The sequence below is a fragment of the Syngnathoides biaculeatus genome, chromosome 7 (assembly GCF_019802595.1).
Source record: "Syngnathoides biaculeatus isolate LvHL_M chromosome 7, ASM1980259v1, whole genome shotgun sequence".
Classification (NCBI taxonomy): Eukaryota; Metazoa; Chordata; class Actinopteri; order Syngnathiformes; family Syngnathidae; genus Syngnathoides; species Syngnathoides biaculeatus.
The window spans coordinates 8,290,693-8,309,508 of record NC_084646.1 but is presented as its reverse complement, the minus strand read 5'-3'; the positions used below and the strand labels follow the sequence as shown (position 1 = coordinate 8,309,508).

Below are 18,816 nucleotides of genomic sequence, written 5' to 3'. Positions count from 1 at the left end.
CCATCCCCGAATTATTTGAATTAATGAGTTTAAAAAATATATTTTCCATTCCAAAATTAAGATGTTCATCTCAATGTGAACTTTTTGGGAACTATTTTCCACATTTTCACATTCCAAAATTCTGCTTTCACAATGGAATGCATAGTTTGTGTTATATTACATATTTATTATACACCTAGCTATTTTGCAATATTCAGTGCCTTCAAGTCCAATTAAAAAAATGACAACTGAAAAAAAAAACTGATGCAGTAAAGAAAAGAAAGCCACCACTTCAGTCTTTCCAGTATTATTATCTTTATTATGATTCAGGTTCTATTTTCACTTTGGTCACCATAGTTAGACGAAGAATGTCAGTGTAAACTGTCAGTCAAAATCAAAAGTGGGTGTTACAATAAGTTGACAATTCCTACGAGGTTTGTGCCTGTCAATTGAGAAACAATGAAAAAAAGGCTCAGGTCACATGTTTAAAAGAAGGACCGCCCATAAGCAAAAAAAAGAAAATAAAACAGAATTTTCATGTTAAAAAAAAATTGGACAACTGAAATTGTTAGCAATCTAAGTGCTACAAAAAGGAGGCATTCGGGACAGCCTGATAGCAAGAGTTCTCCTGTAGCGATCCAACAGCGCAGGCATAACATTTACATGAAAAAGTCAACATGCTGCACAAAATGTAGAAAAAGAGAAAACAGGCAATTCAATGCTAAAAAAAAAAAAAAAAAAATCTTGCTTCCAAATAAATCTCCAATGTTGACATACAGGCCCTTCATCCGTGAATTCAACCCAGTATTACAAACACGTACTACATACTTGGCTATATGGTTTCAATATAATAAAACAAAACACTTGGTAGTTGAACTAATTCTCACAGTATTGTCTGTCAACTCCAAAAACCGGTCACGAGTCCACTGAAAATTATCGCAACTGTCATTGGGACGCGTGTGCACGACCATTCCTGCGACACTGTGAAAGGAAATCGGAGGATTCCAAACCCTTTTTCGAATACAACATAAACATGATGCCGTTTAGATCTGCAGGAAGGCTCATCCTTATTATAATTATATATTTTTTTATATTATAATCCAGCACTTTCCCACCCAACCCACTCGTTAAAAAAAAAATAAAATAAAAAATGAACAGTTTGAGAAAGACCACCCCAGGAGTTAGAGGGTCGGGGGCTTGAGGCCGTACTTCCTGGCGACCTCCGTTTGGGCATACGCCGCGTCGCACAGCGAGTACAAGTGCGCCATCTCCATCTCCGACTTGGCTAGGTTGATGGCCTTGTTGAACATCTCTATCGCTTTGTCCAGATTGCCCCTGAAAGAAAGTAACCCTCACTTTGTCTGTTTTTTCACATCAACAAAAGGCTGCATTAACACTGCTAATGACAAATTACCGTAATTTCCGTCCTATAATCCGCAACCTATTCACATGATTTCAACCCTGCAGCTAATGTGGTGATGTGACTAATTTGTGAATTTTTTCCTAACCGTCGCAAGGGGGCACTCGAGCGGGAAAGGTAATAGTGGGACCGGTGGAATATATGTGCCGAGGAAGAGACTTTTACTGGTATGGTGTTTTTTTTTTTTTTTTTTTTAATTGTGCTAGTGTTAACGCTGTGCTAGCGTGTTGCTGCTGTGTAGCTTTTTTAACCGATATATAAAAACCAGGCCTGTTTGTGCTACCGTGTTGTGTTGTTGCTATGTTAAGCTAAGCTAAGGTATTAAAACTTTGAAAACTCTCTGTAGCGTCTCTCGTGTTTCAATGTGGGCACTTGCAGTTTTTACACAGGTGCGGCTTATGTATGTACCAAATGGTATTTCCTTTACAAATGTACTGGGTGAGGCTTATAACCAGGTGCGCTCTGTAGGCCGGAAATTATGGTACAGTTCTTACTCTCAAGTGTCAGACCAGAGACAAAGAACCCGCTATGTATTTAGCTAACATTTTTGTTTACAATCTATTATGACACCGATTACCTCACTGGGTGGGTAATTGGATAAATATTGATTTTGTATTACTAAATAGGTAGGAAAGGAGGAGCAGCTGTGGAATGTAGGCCTCACAGTTCTGAGTTCTGTATAACTGCACCGGTGTTCACTGAATCGGCGTTTACAATGGCATTGCGAACTTGGGGCTGCAGTGTAAATTTAGTTAACGACATCATACAGCCAGTCGGGTCGCCTCACCTTTGAACTTCGATTGTTCCCATTGTCTCGTAGGCAAAGTCGCATTTGTTGTCAATCTCGATGGCCTTGCTGATCAGGTCCAGACCCAGGTCCAGGTCTTGCTTCCACTGGAGCTGTAATAAACTTCACAAAAATAGGGTTTAATCATTTTTTTATTATATTAAAAACAGGAGCAACCAAAAGTGCTGAACAGGTGCATATAGCCAAAGGGCATTAAAAATTAGTTTCTCGTGCTTTTCAGGAAAGTCCGTGCATGATTGACAAAAAGATCCTTTTGTGCATACTATATTGCATAATGAGCGTTCTAAGAATTACTTCAACCTGAATAAAGTGGATAACCAGTGCGGCGTTTGAGGGGTGTGATGAATTATGTGTTGGAATCTAAATTACAGCCAGCGTTTTATATCCATTCCACAGAATTTGAAAAGATGTATTGAATGTCATGACGTTGAGGTATGCCCAATGTCAGCTTTTAAAACCTCAAACTATGTCCATCTTACCCCTTGTGGACATATGTAGTGGCGTTGTCCGGTTCCAGTTCGATACACTTGTCGTACATCTTGTCGGCCTTTCCGAACTGCTGCTGATCGGTCAAAGCCTGAGATGGAGGAGCCAAAAAGTTAGAACTGTTCATTCATCCTTCCATCTTCGGAGCTTTTCATGTCGCATCCAAAATACTCACCTGAGCGTATAGCGCGTAGCCCTCAGCACACTTGGGGAACCTTCCGATCACGTCCTCGAAGCCATCCATGGCGATCTGGACTTGTGATGGGTTGTTGCCAGTGTACGCTTGCCTGTACTGGAGGAGATGGTGGTAGCTTTTGAATACAAATTATTTCACCCAAACACGATAGACTGTCATCGAAACTCACGAGAGCGAAGCATTTCTGCGCCTGGGCGAGAGCAGAGTCGGGCCTGAGCAGGATGCACTCGTCAAAGTCTCCCACGGCCTCATCCACCTGGTCTAGCAGGATCTTCAGCTAAGAAGTAAGAAGCCACGGTCATACCTCAATTCTGTGAGTGTTTATGTATGGAAAGCCAAGTCAGCATTTATTCCTTATCTTTGATATCTATCTTAATGTGCCACTGTCATGAAATGCATGATTTTTAGTATGTTATTAATGAAAAAAAAAAAAAAAAAAGGCAGCGGGAATGGACTCATCCGTTTTTTTCACACCACAACATGATTTCGACGTATATGGACGCCGTGAAAATCCTCAAGGGATTTGTTTTCGAGAAGAAGCAGGAAATGACATCAGTAGCAGACACCCACTCAAGCGGTCTCGTACATACTGGGAGTATGTTAGTTAGAAGTGATCCGCATATCATCTAAATATGGCTCGAAACAAAAGGGTAATATTGCCCCGGTCACTTCACTCGATTTTGTCCGCGGCGGATGGCTTCGGCCGGGCTGGCTCATACATACTGTCGGGGAGTCTGTTGTTAGTTAGAAGTGATCCGCACATCGTCTAAATATGCCTCGAAACGATAGGGCAATATTGCTCCGGCCACTTCACTCGATTGTGAGATGTTCTCTTCTTTGAAAAGAGCTTCCGTGTCCCAAAGTAGGCGGCACAGCATCTTTTCAACGGCGAATGTCGCAGTGGGAAGTAGCGAACAGACGATGCAGGCAATATGGCGACCACTTGGATGTCGAATGAGACTTCCGCAACTTTGCGCATGGGTGACGCGCTCAACGCTTTATTTTTTCGTATGGATATTGAAGTCAATAATGTTCTATGCATTTTTCATTACAATGTCTATAGGCATGACACTCGACCTTTAAGGTCCATGCACTAGTACGCTCTTAGTCCTCACTAACACGACAATTACATGTTTCTAGTGAGGAAACTGATAATAATCATCTATAAGAACGACAAGTAGTGACAATCTAAAATTCTAACATCTAACAGTTGACGAGAAGTAGCTGTTCCAACGGGCTCATACCTGCCCCCGGTGGTGGTATACGTCAGGATTGCGGGTGTCAATCTCCGCCGCCATGTTGAAGTCCTGCGTGGAGAGCATGGGTTGCTGCTGCTGCATGTACATGCTCCCGCGTTTGATGAGGGCGTTCGCTCGCAGCTGTGGACAACCAGGAGCAAGTTAAGAGACGAGCTTAAAGAAGGAATTAAAAAAAAATAAATAAGCCCAAACTCAACTCCATTTAAGGGCCACAGCTGTTTCTCTGGGTTTCAGTTATCAATTCTGAATATTCTGATTGGTTTCTCTTCATTAGCTCTCTCTGTATCATAGATTGTAACCAATCGTGGGTGGAGGTTGAACGCATCCGCCGCGATAAACTGCAGCTCACCGTATAAGGGAAAAGTTGTTAGCATTCCCAAATCTATTCAGCGCGCAGCCGTACCTTGACGTTGGCCTCCAGCATGTTGATGACGCGGTCCAAGTCGGGCTGAGCGGCGCTGGCGTTGCCGATCAGCAGGTAGAAGGTGGCGCGGAGCAGCAGCGCCTCGGCGGTGTAGCGGCCCTCCGAGTCCACCTCCTTGGTGCACTCGCTGATGATCTTGTCGTAGTTCTCCTCCTCCATGTAGTGCTTGGCCTTCAGGTAGCCCGAGCTGAGGAGGTGGAGCAGAACGGCTATAAAATGTGTTCCAACTACGCCGACAATTGAATCGGAACATTTTTTCGACGCAAAAATAGCCAATTCGGAAGCTTTACTGAAGCTCGTTATCATCCCCTCAAGAAAGCGCCAACGTTTTCTTGTACCTCGCTGTGACCTCAGAGGGTTCGCCCTCCTTGTCCTTGTCCTCGTCTTTCTTCTCGCCCTTCTGCAGCGGCTGTGAGATGATGTCGTCGGTGAAAGAGCCGAAGTAGGACTTGATGAACTGGGGTGAAGGCATCATCGGCTCACGGCTCTACGACAAACGTCAAATGGTTACTTATACTTAAAAGTTGAAACACCACAAAAGCAGCACAATGTGGAATTTAACCAGTAATATAGACAAAATATATCCACAAAGGTATAAAAAAAATTAATAAAGTACATACCTTGTATTTGTTTTTGGCCTTCTCCTTTCCAAGCTGCTTGAGCACTTTGTCTGCCAGCAGCATACTCTGCTGGTTCTGGAAGGCCTCCAGGATGCAGACAGCAGTAACATCTGGAGGTAGTCAAGTAACAACCGTCAATGCCAACGCCATCTTTCCTCCTGTTTTTCCCCAGATACGTACAAGACACACTCGCGACGGATAAGAAGCTGGGATACAGTCAGACCGCATTCACTTTGAACACATTTAAACTTATAAAAAAGAGGGGGGGTGGGGGGGGGAGTGTGGACCCTCTCCATCCTCACCGGCAGGATTGGAAACCCTGATGAGCCGGTTCTGGTCCACAGGGCGAGCATTTGATCATCTTGGGATGGACGATATAGTAATAAACTTTCAAAAAACTCCTACTTTAACAGGTTTGGAGCGGCGGCGCATAGTGCTACTCGAGGGAAGACTCTACAGCTCAAATGTGGCCAGACGTACGTACGCACTCACCTTCCAAGCACTCCTTCTTGTTGTCTAGTTTCTCCAGCGCTTTGGCCCTCCTGAAAAGAGCCTTGACGTAGCGCGGGTTGAGCTTCACCGCCTGCGAGCAGTCCTGCACCACCTCTGTCCATTTCATCTGCGGTAAAAGCAAAGCGCAAGTCATGAAATGCGCCTCATTGAGTAGCACAAAAACCCACGTGTAAACCTGAAGGAGGAAGTGTTTCGCTTTTACTTGGGGATGTTAGGTTTTTTACGATGAAGATAAAATATTGCTTTGGCGCCATCTTGTGGGACCCGTTATTTCCCGCCAAAACCCAGGTTTTAGCGTGCATTAGTATTTCTATGTTTGAGTGTATTAGTTTAAGCGAAAGACATTGTACACACCAGATGTTTGTCCTTTCAATAATTCTGTGGCTCTTCCCCGAACCCAAAAGTGTATTTAGTTTGTCACATTCTTAAGAGATGTGAAGTAAATGCAAGCGTGTAATTGTTTCCCATGTGCTCATTAATAGTATCATACAAAAAAACAAGTGTAAAACATTCAGGGTTGCACTGTTTGTTTAATGGGTTATAATTTATCATAACATTGGTGCTAAAACAAGATATTTTGCAACCCAAGCAGATGTTAAAAAAAAAAAAATCCTCCTTCTTAGTTAATTTGAGTTTGGTGCCAACCTGCTGCTCATAGGCCGCCGCTCGGTTCTGGTAGAACGTCGACAGGTCACTCTTCTGTTCGGAGGGGCAGAGCGCAATGGCCTCGGTGTAACATTGGATGGCGCTCTCGTACTTGGCTGCCTTGAAGTATTTGTTGCCTTTGTTCTTTGCTGCTTGGGCCCGATCCAAAGGACTCTAAAGAGATGAAACGCAATGGTTGTTTTTTTTTTTCCGTTTGCTTTGGAGATGTCCTGTTTTGATAGCGAGCCGTGATTGCACCTCGTGAGCCATCTAAAGCAAAACTAAATGTTTCTGATTCGCTCGCGCTGCAGCTAATGATTGCCAGTCTGGTCTATTTTGCTGTTAAAATTTGCCAGTATTCCCTAACATCTGTGTGTAAAGGCAAAAAGGTCAATTTAGTCACTTAATACCATTTCTGTGTAGTGCACATGTGCACAAAGCATGTTTGACGTCACCTCACTAATTTTGCTATTGATGAGCATCATGCGCAAGTAGTTTGTTAATTTACTTACTGGACACTGAATGTAAGATGACTTTATGAATGTGTACATGTTAGATGCATGGTATTGTTGCGGCATGGGAATCTAGACCTTTCATCTATCAATGCTCCATATAAGAAAGAGAAATTATAAATCAATACTTATCTGTTTTGCTTTGAACTGGTTTTGTTTCTTTTGGCCTCTGGGGAAAGTAATTTCAGCCCTCTGTATATTTCACATATATTGTGGAATAACAATGAAATACCATAAACAATAACTAGATTGTTTCCCACTTATGCATCACTATAAATTATTTCTCTTTCCTTGGATGGCTATACTTATCTTTGCATCTCTATCACTACAACTAGCCAAATTGGTTCACTAGCAGCAAGGAGTTGTCCTACTAGTTTTTCCAAAGTTGTCCTGTTCGTGAGGAAGAGAGTGCACTACCATGCATATAATTGTGATAGTTTTGGCATTATTGTTAGTTATATATATTTGTGTTTTTTAAAGAATTTTGGTGCTCAGAACGAAGTTCTAATGAAAGCTTTTCATTGACATTATTATGAGTTAGCTGCATTAGCACTTTAGCTCGTTGGTTTAATAAGTGGATAGAAGGAGTGCGTATGGCCTCCCTAACCGGAGTGTAGCAGTCACTGGTGCCAGGTGCCCTTGGGTCCGCGTCACCTACGCGACAATGACACAAACACGGCCCGCGGTGTGCTTTCAACCCACGCGGTGCTGTCAAATGAAATCGTAGTCAAGTGAGTTTCTCGAGCGGTACCATGTTTTCCTGCTCCCGGTTGGCTCGCGAGGCGCTGTCTTGGCCCTGCTCCGGACTGGCGCTGCCTTCTGGCGTTATCCGCTCGCCGCTGCCTTTCCCCGGCCGTCCCTGCGCCCTGCTGCGGTTCCACAGGTACACGGCTCCCACCCCCAGGACGATGGGGGCGCCGACCAGCAGAGCCACCTGCCAACGGGGGAGGCCGGTGCCGGACTGCGGCTCGACTGGCTTGGAGGCAGCCATGATGAGCGACCCTGGTTGGCTAGCTAGGTTGACTAGTTAGCAGCGCTGCGCCAGTCGTCTCTCTCTTCTTCGCGTGCTCCGCACGCCGTGAGGACTCATGGGATAAAAGCTGGCGGTAAATGTAGTTTTTCGTAGCGTCATTTGTAGTCCAAACCTGTTCACGAGCACTACGCACTGAGCTAAAAAAAAAAAAAAAAAATTAAAAAATAGACAGGATAGCGCATACACATCGAGCGGTATGTCGATTGGTTGAAGCCAGTTGGTCGCCATCTTGGTACACCCCAAACGTGTCGAGGACATGGTTGACAAATTGGACTATTGCAGGGTTTTCACTCAAAGTTTGGCATGTAGAATTACAACTGGTCGTGTGAGCTTGACATTTTCCCGGTTCTGATAACATGAAAGATTTTTAATTCGACTTGGTAAGCCAAAAAAACGTTAATTGCAAAGGAAATACATATAACGCCATAACTACCAAGAAAACTTGCATATGACCTAGGGTCCGATTTCCGTGACATGTTAACTTTTCGAAAAATACGCTGTGAAGCAGTATCATCATAACATAGCAAAAAAATGAGCATTTTTTTCATAAAAAAACATTACAATTGAAGCCAATCAGATATATTTTGGGAAATATGGACTCACAATAGAAAAATACATGCTAAACCCATTGTTCATTTGTTGTCCTATTTCACACAGAAAATTTAAACTTGTTTCCTCGCATTTGAAAATCAAATTCAATTTGCAGAGTTCCGTATTATGAAATTCGTCAAAAAATTCACATAAAATGTGTTTTCTTGCTTATCTACTGAAGAAGTTTGGGAAAATATACCGTCAGCCTATAAAGGTGACGCAGAGAGTCAACAGTTTGCAACAACAACCGTAAACAAAACTTTGTTCAATTGAATTAAGTTCATCAGAAATAAAAAAAAAATCCTTTACGAACAAAATTTAACAGTGTCAAAGTAAATCTTTCTAACTTACCTGTGGAATATTTTCTCACAGCCACAAAAGTGAGGCAATTAATCGCTGTCATTGCACAGGTCGGCACGGTTGTTTTGGGAGTGCTAAGATGGCGGTTGGCGACTTCAGTTTTGGTCGCTCAATTAATCGCTATTATTGCACAGGTTGGCACGGTTGTTTTGGGAGTATCAAGATGGCGGATGGCGACTTCAGTTTTGGTGGCCAATGAGCCATCCAGTCTTTTTTTTTTTTTTTTTTTTTTTTAGATCAGTGGCACAACAAGTCAACTTCGGACAGTGCTGCTTTTTGTGTTTGTGGGCTTTATTATTGGCCTAAATTTAGTAATGGGAACAAAAACCATTTACAAGAGATCTAGATCTTCAAACAAAGTTTGACATTTAATCAAAGCCAAGCGATAAACAGTCATATGAAACCCCAAAACTGGCTTGAAACCGTGTTTCCAGACCGTACTTTGAAATTGTAGCAAGTCCACACGCTATGCGATGTGCAACCCCAAAAAAGGAAGATTTGCGTAATCTGATGTTTTGTTCCAGTGAGTAAAAGATACCTTGCGTAAATCAAACAAATCAGATTATGGAACAAAAACTTGATGTAGTTTACACAGTTAGTCACTCAATCCAAAGCCAGATATAACTTAATATATGAACCATTTTATAATGCTCGTAAACACGAGGTGCCGTGCAGGGTACTTTTGGATGGCGTAAATTGATTGACTCCCTCTGACCTAAAACTGATTTCTCAGTCCCTCTGCGCTGGTCAAATGACTCGGAAATGTTTGACTTACGAGTGGTGCAATTTGGCATCCCCGCCACCAGTAACTCGGCGTGATGTTATGGTGGAAAGGTCACGCGTATAACACGTGAAATGAAAAAATGCTAACTGCAAACACGCAAAGGTTACGGTGTCCGGTCACGTGTGACAATTTAGCGACCGTATTGATTCGGGGGCCTTTTCAAATCCAGAGTACAAATGAATCATTTGAGGATACATTATGCTTTATAGACCAACCATAAAAGCAATATTACTCACAAAATTGAGTTGAATATGAATTAGTAACAGCATAAACAGCCCATCAAAAATTCAAGCCTGTAATGATGATCCACTGTACATAACTACACTTGAAATGTGAGCAATCATAAATTAATTTCTGTACATCCATCCATTTTCTTAGCCGCTTATCCTCACGAGGGTTTCGGGGAGTGCTGGACCCTATCCCAGCTGTCCAACTAATGTCATTTCTGTACATTCTGACATAAATTTCACGTGACTTGCTTCAAACTGACTAATGACTAATCCGGGGGGTCTCAAATTCATTTTCTTTGTGGGCCACATTGTAGTTTTGGTTTCACTCAAAAGGCTGCCATGACTGTGAAAATCTTATAATCCTTCCATCCATTCTCTTTGCCGCTTATCCTCACGAGGGTCCTGGGGAGTGCTGGAGCTTATCCCAGCTGTCAACGGGCAGGAGGTGGCGGGGTACACCCTGAACTGGTTGCCAGCCAGTCGTAGGGCATCAGTCAATCGCACTCCCAATCACACCAAGGGGCAATTTAGAGTGTCCAAATAATGTTGCATGTTTTTTGGGAAGTGGGGGAAACCCACACAGGCACGGGGAGAACATGCAAACTCCACACAGGCGGGGCCCGGATCGAACCCGGGTCCTCAGAACTGTGAGGCCAACGCTTAAACCCTAACCCTAATCTTATAATTGTTTCTGAAAATCACATCACTTTATAATCCCCCTCAACATGCGAGTAACATTCAATTTATGTTCCGGAAGGATTTGGTGGGGAAACAATGCTCGTGATATCTGTTCAGAGTTCAAATATTTGTTCAGATTTTCTTCAGAAGTGAAAAGAACAAAAAATATTCAGCAAGAAACATGACGTAGTAGTAATTAATAGTACTAGTAGTGCTTTTTTTTTTTTTTTTTTTTTAACTTTAGTTGGCCACATAAAATGATCTGACGGGCCCGATTTGGCCTCCAAGCCTTGAGTTTGACACCTGTAAATGTTTGTGGGAAAGGTTGACTTAAAAGAGGAATATTATTTGAATACCCGCTGTGAACGCAGATTTTGCTGCCTGCTTTTTGTTACTTCTTGCAAGAAAATGACATCCAATTTAATATTATCTAAGTCTCGTGAATATGATTTAATTTGAACTGCAACGCCTCATCATTCCACATACATTATTTCATCCTGATGGGGTTGACTGTGGCTGACTTTGACAAATTGCGAGCGTCGGTCACAAGGCGAGTGCAAATGGCCGCGGGGCAAAAAAAACATCGAGTGGCGTCCAGACCGAGCAGGGCCGAGCACCTAAATGGGACAGCGTGTATTTGGCAACGATTCAAATACATGCATACATAACCAATAAAAAAAAAAAAAAAAAAAAAAATTGCGGATGCTCTTTGAGGTGAAGTGAGGATATTGCATGTCGGGGGTGGGCAAAGTTTCCTTTTCCTTTCGGCACGATACAGTCGTACAATATCTTTCCACCAGCTAAAATGGTGCCCTGAGATCCAAGTGTAATTCATTCTACGAGCATACTCATATCTCAAATCATCATTTCCCTTTAGAATGAAAGGAAATGACATGAATCCATTCCAGCCTCACCCCAAAACAACAAGTGATGTTGTCATGTGTTTTTCAATCAGAAAAATAGCACTCTATGATATTCCATTTGAACAAAATTTGCAGTAATGACTACATAATAATAAAAATAAGAAATCGAAATTTATTGCTTCAGTCAGTGATGGTGTAGCGGTACACACGCCTGCCTTTGTTGCGGGCACCGCTCAGTGATGGTGTCGATATCTGCCCTGCGACTTGACTGGCGACCAGTTCAGGGTGTAGTCCGCCTTCCTCCCGAAACTCGCTGGCATAGGCTCCAGCTTTACTGCAACCCTTGTGAGGATAAGCGGCTTGGATAATGACATATTTATTGCTTGAGTTCTATAGACATTGTTTTTCCTCAGGGTTTGCTTCACTTAGCCACTGGGGGCAGTATAATCGTATCATACTGACACAAACAAAGATGAGTTTCACGATTACTGCACGTGACTCGGTGAACTGTCGTAACGTTAGCTGTTTTTTCACAGCCGAAAAAGAACATATGCCTGTGGGTATTTTGTATATTGTCTGATTACATGTGTTGACCCACCGTTTGTGTTCAAATATACATTCCCCAATGGGTTATAACAATGCAACGCTGGGTCGTGTGGTTGTTTTAGACGGAAGCGTCTTCGTTTTTTTGTTTCGTTTGACAGTCACGTTCACCTGAGAGTGGCAAAAAAACCGAACCGTCTTGATTGCAAAGAATTGTTCACTACCTGTTTACGATCATTCTTCACGATTTCAGTTTCCTTTCACGCAAACACACACAAACATACACTCACACACAAGCACAGCAGCGTTATGAGCTGATGTTTAGTTGTCCTACATACCAGGACCACGCCGCACTCCATAATTATTGATATGTTTGACGCACTCATGGAAAGTATGGGCACAGTCCAGAGCTGCCCCCCCCCGGGGGGGTGGGGGGGGTACACACAGACGCTAACTGGAATAGAACGGAAAGGGTTCCAACAAAAACAAAACACTCCCATCCTCAGTCTCTCCGGGGTGAAAACTCTCCGCCGGCCACGTCAAATAGATTAAAAGGGATCGTGCAGAGTTATTTCGGGATGCCTCGGGAATAGCCGGGCAGGCAGGCAGGCGGTCGGTCAGTCAGTCGAGTCAGGCGTTCAGTCGACCGGGGAGTTCAGCGTCATGTCGCTGAGGCTCCTGCCCGCCATCATCATGGACGACGAGGACGACGACGGCAACTTCACCAAGTGGATGAGCAGCTACTGGGGACACGGAGCCGAAGGGTTTGGAGGGGGGGCCGGAGGACACTCGCGGGAAAGGAAGCGGAGTTTTAGGAGACCCGCCAAGACCAGAGTTGATCGGAGGGCGTCACTTCCCACTGTGGTAAGAAAGACACCGTCTCTCCATAGCCAGGTTTGCTGGGTAACCCTGGCTTGAAACCCTAATTTGAAACCATAACCAAAGACTGAACCGCTCGTCCTGACTTAAAACCCATCTTCGCATCTTTAATTTGAAAACTTGCTTTGAAACCCTAATTCTGGCTTGAAACCCCACTTTTGATCCACCTACTCTGTCGTGAAACCCGAATATAAAACCTCAAGCAGAGTTTGAAACCCTACCCCGAGCTGGAAACTGATTTGAAACCCTAACCCAGGTGCGAGACCCTAACTTGATAGCCCAACGCTTGTTTGCAAAATGAACTCGGACCGCAAGCCTAATTTGCAAGACGAAGCCTAGTTTGAAACCCTAAATGTGACTTGAAACCCTAATTTGATACCTTAACCCTCGTTTGTGTGATCAACCGTAATTTGAAAGGCACAACCAAGTTTGAAACCACAACCCTGAATCGATGCCCTAATTGTAAACTCTAACATAGACTTAAAGACCTTTTCTGAAACCGATAACCATTTGTCTGAACCCCTTTCCTGAACTTGAAACCCTGTTTTGAACGCCTGCGATCAAATTCTAATTTAAAACTTTACTTTGAACCCTTAAGTACGGCTAAAAAAAAAATGATGTTGTAAGGCCGTTTTAGCATCATGCACACTCATTAAGATCTTACAATTAGATTATCGCTATTGTGCTTCAATTCTTAGCGGGGATTAGCTCCATTTAGCCACAACAAGCTACGATAGCAAACATTACACAAGTGACTCTGCCAAATCCACAAGGCTTCTTCTCGCCGCCAAAGTTTTAAATCTGTTGCATGTCATTTGAAACGGGATTCATTTTCGGTATTTTGAAGGAAATTGACAAAATCCCTACAGTTTTTTGTGGTCTAACTAATGGCACAACCTCAAGCGTGTTTTGTTATTGTTTTCAGCCAAAGATAACGATTAATAAATCACTTTTCTGTCACCTAAAAGCACTTAAAAGGTGTGTAGGTGAAGGTCTTTTGGTTCCAGCGTACGTCCATCATTAGGTTTGAGGAAGACTTTTTCTAACAGGTTTTATAATGTTTGGCTAGGTTGTCTGAGTAATTTAGTGAAACATATTGGCTAGCTTGCTAGCTAGCTAACACCGTAGAAAGAGCAGATCTGAGCCATTAATCCGAGCGACAAAAGTTAGTAAACTACAGTCCATCATGTTAACCGTGTTTGAATTTTTAAGTTAATGTTCTGTCTCCCTTCCACGCAATTCGGCTCACGATAAATCTTCCTTTCAACGAAACGTCGCACATTCAAACTTTTGCAGGAGAGGAGAAGGCTAAAATCCTCATTCAGGCCATTTCCTGTGGTTTTTTTTTTCGATCACACTGCAATAATCAGACGACCCTGAAAGGGTTTTTTTATCGGGGTTGAACCGACTAGTTGGCGCGTCGACTGCGCACCGGCGACTGTAGTCGAAAGTCGATTAAATACATATTTTGGCATTAACAACACGGGCACTGCACTGATATCAACAGGCAGTCAGTCAGCGCAGGAAATTAGCGGTCCTCAAGTGTGTGGAAATATTTTACTAAAAATGAGACCGAGCACAATTATGCTCAAAAGGTGCAAGTTTATTCTTAGATATTACAAAAGCACAACCTCGTCGATAAATAAATAAATGGTCTGTATAATGATTATCTTTCTTCACAGTCTCAGCTTGACGCCATGAAGCTGAACCGGTTGCACGCCGCCACCATGGCGCCGGCGCCAAGCCACGCCAAGGTCCGAGAGGAGAAGGTGGAGGTCAGACCCCACCAGAGGGCTCGGCGGACCTCTTTGGATGAAAACGGTCGTCCCAAGTCGGCCGTCCCGGAGAACCGTATCGGCACGATCCCGGAACTGGCAGAATCCTTCCAAAAAAGACTTTGTCTTCAAGATAATTGCAGCCTGTCACTGGTGAGTTGGACTTAAGATTCATTTGAAAACCACATTTCTATCCCGAACCCTGATTTAAAACCATAACTAAAAGCTGTATCCCAGTTTTGGAAACCTAATTTGAACCTGTCACCTTCCTTTTAAACTCAAATTCGGAGCCCTGCTTCGAGCCACAACGCTGGTTTGAAACCCAAACTTGACGTTTATGTCAGAGTTAAGGATTAAAGTTAAGCCTTCAAGTCAGCGTTATGGTTTCGATTAAGGGTGTCCAACAATGGTTAGATTTTTGAATTATGGTTTATACACAGGTTAAGATTTCAGGTTTGGGTTTGAGATTGGGGTTAGGGTTCCAAAGTATGGTTTCAGGACAAGGTTAAGGTTTTCAAAGTAGGGGTTCAAGTCTAGACAGTTTAGGGCAGGGATGTCAAATTCATTTTTATCGCTGGTCACATCGTAGTGTCAGTTTCCCTCAGAGGGCAGTTATGACTAAAACCATCATATTTACACCAGTCAGCGATCAAGCGTAATGCTTTTTTTCAAACATTGTTCCTGTTTGCTGACACAAAAATACTTATAATATCTCAATGTTACCATTTATGATAGGTGACTTTTTGGTAAAGATTTCCATAAGAATCGCGGAAGTTCACGCAGATAATTTGCCTCCGAGGGCCGCATAAAATCATGCGGCGGGCCGGATCTGGCCCCCGGGCCTTTAGTTTGACACCCATGGTTTGGGGTTTGAAGTTTCAAGTCTTCGTCATGGTTTCAAATGAGTTTCAAATCAGGCTTTGGGTTTCAAGCCACGTTCGGTTTTCCGACGGAGCTGCTGATGTAATGGATTGATCCGATTGTCCGGGCGTACCTAATGAAGTGGCAGACAACCCAGTGCGTTTCCTGTTGGCTTTGTGGCTCAAGAACGCCGAATCTTTTGTTTTGTCCCCACCCCCACCCCGCCTTTCAGAATGACGATGCCAAGCTGTGTCTGCTGTGCCATGACAACATGTACAAAAGCGGCGGCGGCGGCGGGGCCGTTCAAGACCTGCACTGTGCGCACGCCTTCCACAAGGAGGTGACGCTTTTCTCGATTCGCTTGCAGAACAACCTTGTTCTTGACCCCCTGCACGTCTGTCTGGAAACACAAATTTTAAGACGTAGCCCTGGCATGAAAACCCTAATTTGCAACGCCAATCTTATCCAAGACCCATCCAAAACCCTTCTTTGGACCCCTAACTCTGGTTCGTCTTGTCCAACATGCACTGTCGATAAGCTTTACGGAGGCAAAGCTAAAAGCAAAGTTGTAAAAGAAACTTTTTATCCAAAAACCTTGCATGTTTGCTCCCAGCATGCCAGCATGACACGCATGACGCCTCCTGCTGTGAAATCAATCACACTCACTTTAATCTGGCCGGCGGCGCCGGGACGGAAGGCCGCTCGCAGGTCCGAGCCGTGCGGCGGCGGCGGCAGCGGGGGCGAGATGACGGCGGTCTGCCCGGCGAAGATCGTCCCGAGCGGCAGGAGGAGGTCGGCGGACGAGACGCAGCAGCAAAAGCAACAACAGCACCAGCAGCAATACACGTTCCGACGGCAGCTTTCTCTGCGCAGGCACCGCTAAATTCTCGCCAGAACTCTACGGTGGCGACCCGTCCGCCTCGTTCCCTTTCGGTGGCGATTCACCTGGCGTAATCCACCTTTTAATACCGCAAGAGGTCACGATTATTATAAACCATCAAATACTTTACAAAAATGTCATATAACAGTGCCACTTACATTATATGAAAAAGTTCACAATCAATATTTAACTACCGTAAATCCAGGCCTACAGAGCCCACCTGGTTATAAGCCTCACCCAGTACATTTGTAAAGGAAATACCATTTGGTACTTGCATAGGTCGCAGCCGTGTAAAAGCCGCAAGTGCCCACATTGAAACCGGCTTTGAAACATGCGATATTTACAAATACGGTACACAGAGAGTTTAACGCAGGGGTGTCAAACTCATTTTTGTCACGGACCACATCGTAGTTACAGTTTCCCTCAGACGGCCGTTATGACTAAAACCATAATCTTTAATCGCCTCATCATATTTACACTAGTTATGAATCGGAGAACAAGTGTAATAGGGTTTTTCATACACTGTTCATGTTTGCTAACACAAAATACTTATAATATCTCAATGTTATCATTGATGATGTGTGACTTTGAAATTTTGGTACAGATTTCCACAAGAATCACGGAAGTTCACGCGGATGATTTGCCTCCACGGGCCACATAAAATCATGCGGCGGGCCGGATCTGGCCCCCGGGCCTTGAGTTTGACACCTGTGGTTTAACGCTAGCTCCACCGCACTAACAGGGTTGGTTAAAAAAAAAAACATACTGGTAAAAATCACTCAGACATGCCAGTAACACGCTAGTGCAGCACTAACAGGGCACAGGTAAAAGTCACTTCCTCGGCACATATATTCCACTGGTCTCATTCTTACCTTTTCCGCTCGAGTGCCCCCTTGCGGCCGTTAGAAAAAATGCATTAATTAGCCACATCACCGCATAAACCGCAGGGTTGAAAGCGCGTGGAAAAAAGTTGCCGGAAATTACAGTAGTAACGTCACAAAAACACACACAAAAACCAATGTACTCTCCAGAGATGCTGATTATGAAATATATTCAAGCGTGCAGATTGTTAAAACGCGTTTTCATACGCCTGTTACGAGTTTTGCTCCCACCAACCAATCACACATGAGAAAAACTGTGATGTCATCAAAGGACCGGCGATTTGAAATCTGAAAAAAGTCCAGTTGTTGAGGGTTGAAATTCCACGGCGCAGGAATGCTGATTGTGCAGTTCCCGGGCAGATTAGACTGACATGGCAACACAAGATTGCTGAAATCCTATTGGACAAAAAAAAAATAATAATTATCTGGCATTCTCATATGCAGCCAAGACAAAAACTATGAAATGAATTCATGGAATTTCATGGAAGAAATATTCAAATGTAAAACCCGACATCTACTCTTTCCTCAGTGTATATTTATACTATTCATTTTCACTTGCAGAGAATATTTTGGATGCGAGTTGTGTCTCATAATTGTTGTCAATCCCGATTTAGTGTTTGTGTTTGGTGCTGTTAAAGACGAGAAGAAAAAAGTTAGTAAAATACTCAAGTTAAGTTTGAACCAGCAGTTTAACGACCAAGTCACAACCGAGATTTAAACCCAGAACCTTTTGATTGTGAGGCACACGGGCTAAGCGCTACGCTGCTGTTAAAATAACAAATACTTTTTTTTTTTTTTTCCCATAATGTGTTTCAGTGCATGGAGCAGTGGCTGTGGAAGAAACAGACATGTCCCACGTGTCGCGTTATGGTGTCCATGCCCAAGCCCCTCTACTGGTCCTCGTCCCGCGTCAAAGTACCGTAGAGACCCCCAAACCCGCAACCCGCCTTTCTTCTGGCCTGCATGCCAATTTGCTGCACAACTCCACCGTCCCCCTGCATGGAAATCCTCCCTCCCTTGACAGAAATAATACAGCAAATTTACCAGTTCACCTATTATCTGATTTTTGAGCGAAGAGGAAATGCGCTTTGTTTTTTTTTTTTGGTGGTCAGGCCAAAAAGCTACATGAATATGGAAGTAAATATGTGCCACCATGATTTGAATTTGAAATAAAGTGATCACATTCACAATAGTAAGTTTCTTTCAGCTTGTCCCTTTCAGGGTCGCCACAGCGAGTCATCTCAGATGAATGCACATATATGTTTGGCACAATTTTTACACCAGATGCCCTTCCTGACGCAGCCCTTCTCAGGCAGTGGGATACGAACCGACAACCACTGGTCTACCAAACCAGTGCTCTAAGCACTGAGCTACAGGGACGCAGTGATCACATTTACAATAGTTGCAACAATTCGCTGTCTAAAATTCACCGTCTGCGCCACCAGGCAGGGTTACTTCAGGTCAGAACCGAACAGCCAGCCAATCCAGTTACGCTTTCTTAGTATGTCACGTCACGTGACTAAGAATGCGTAACTGCGATTGGCTGGTTGTTCGGTTCTGACCTGAAGTAACCCTGCCTGGTTGCACGGACGGTGA

At 43.7% G+C, this 18,816-nt stretch overlaps 2 protein-coding genes across 5 annotated transcripts; one reads left to right on the top strand and one right to left on the bottom strand.

Moving 5' to 3' along the window:
- Nucleotides 1-274: 274 nt before the first annotated feature.
- tomm70a (translocase of outer mitochondrial membrane 70 homolog A (S. cerevisiae)) lies at nt 275-7,982 on the bottom strand. Its single transcript, XM_061826067.1, has 12 exons — nt 7,614-7,982; nt 6,351-6,524; nt 5,685-5,811; nt 5,193-5,302; nt 4,911-5,059; nt 4,552-4,759; nt 4,134-4,268; nt 3,059-3,166; nt 2,869-2,985; nt 2,687-2,784; nt 2,187-2,309; nt 275-1,314 (listed from the first exon to the last, which is right to left on the bottom strand). Exons 1-12 carry the CDS (start codon nt 7,851-7,853, stop codon nt 1,161-1,163), a joined length of 1,743 nt encoding a protein of 580 aa, XP_061682051.1. The 5' UTR covers nt 7,854-7,982; the 3' UTR covers nt 275-1,160.
- Nucleotides 7,983-12,454: 4,472 nt separating this feature from the next.
- On the top strand, nt 12,455-18,653 carry lnp1 (leukemia NUP98 fusion partner 1). 4 transcript variants are annotated; one of them, XR_009795796.1, is made up of 5 exons: nt 12,455-12,808; nt 14,506-14,751; nt 15,692-15,799; nt 16,157-16,436; nt 18,037-18,143. XR_009795796.1 is itself a non-coding variant. In XM_061825484.1 (5 exons), exons 1-5 carry the CDS (start codon nt 12,608-12,610, stop codon nt 18,239-18,241), a joined length of 855 nt encoding a protein of 284 aa, XP_061681468.1. In that variant the 5' UTR covers nt 12,455-12,607; the 3' UTR covers nt 18,242-18,653. The 4 variants fall into 4 exon arrangements, 3 of the variants coding, with proteins under 3 accessions (XP_061681468.1, XP_061681470.1, XP_061681469.1); XM_061825484.1 differs by having other exon boundaries at nt 16,157-16,251; nt 18,037-18,653; XM_061825486.1 differs by lacking the exon at nt 16,157-16,436 and having other exon boundaries at nt 18,037-18,653.
- The last annotated feature ends 163 nt before the right edge of the window (nt 18,654-18,816 follow it).

What these genes read in the sequence shown, in the direction of transcription:
- tomm70a (XM_061826067.1), bottom strand. Translation starts at nt 7,853, where the DNA reads ATGGCTGCCTCCAAGCCAGTCGAGCCGCAGTCCGGCACCGGCCTCCCC. An exon ending in TATACCACCACCGGGGGCAG is followed by an intron (nt 3,167 to 4,133) that starts GTATGAGCCCGT and finishes CTTACTTCTTAG; the next exon opens with CTGAAGATCCTGCTAGACCA. An exon ending in GGAACAATCGAAGTTCAAAG is followed by an intron (nt 1,315 to 2,186) that starts GTGAGGCGACCC and finishes ACTTTCTTTCAG; the next exon opens with GGGCAATCTGGACAAAGCGA.
- lnp1 (XM_061825484.1), top strand. Translation starts at nt 12,608, where the DNA reads ATGTCGCTGAGGCTCCTGCCCGCCATCATCATGGACGACGAGGACGAC. An exon ending in CGCACGCCTTCCACAAGGAG is followed by an intron (nt 15,800 to 16,156) that starts GTGACGCTTTTC and finishes CCGGGACGGAAG; the next exon opens with GCCGCTCGCAGGTCCGAGCC. An exon ending in GTCCCGAGCGGCAGGAGGAG is followed by an intron (nt 16,252 to 18,036) that starts GTCGGCGGACGA and finishes AATGTGTTTCAG; the next exon opens with TGCATGGAGCAGTGGCTGTG.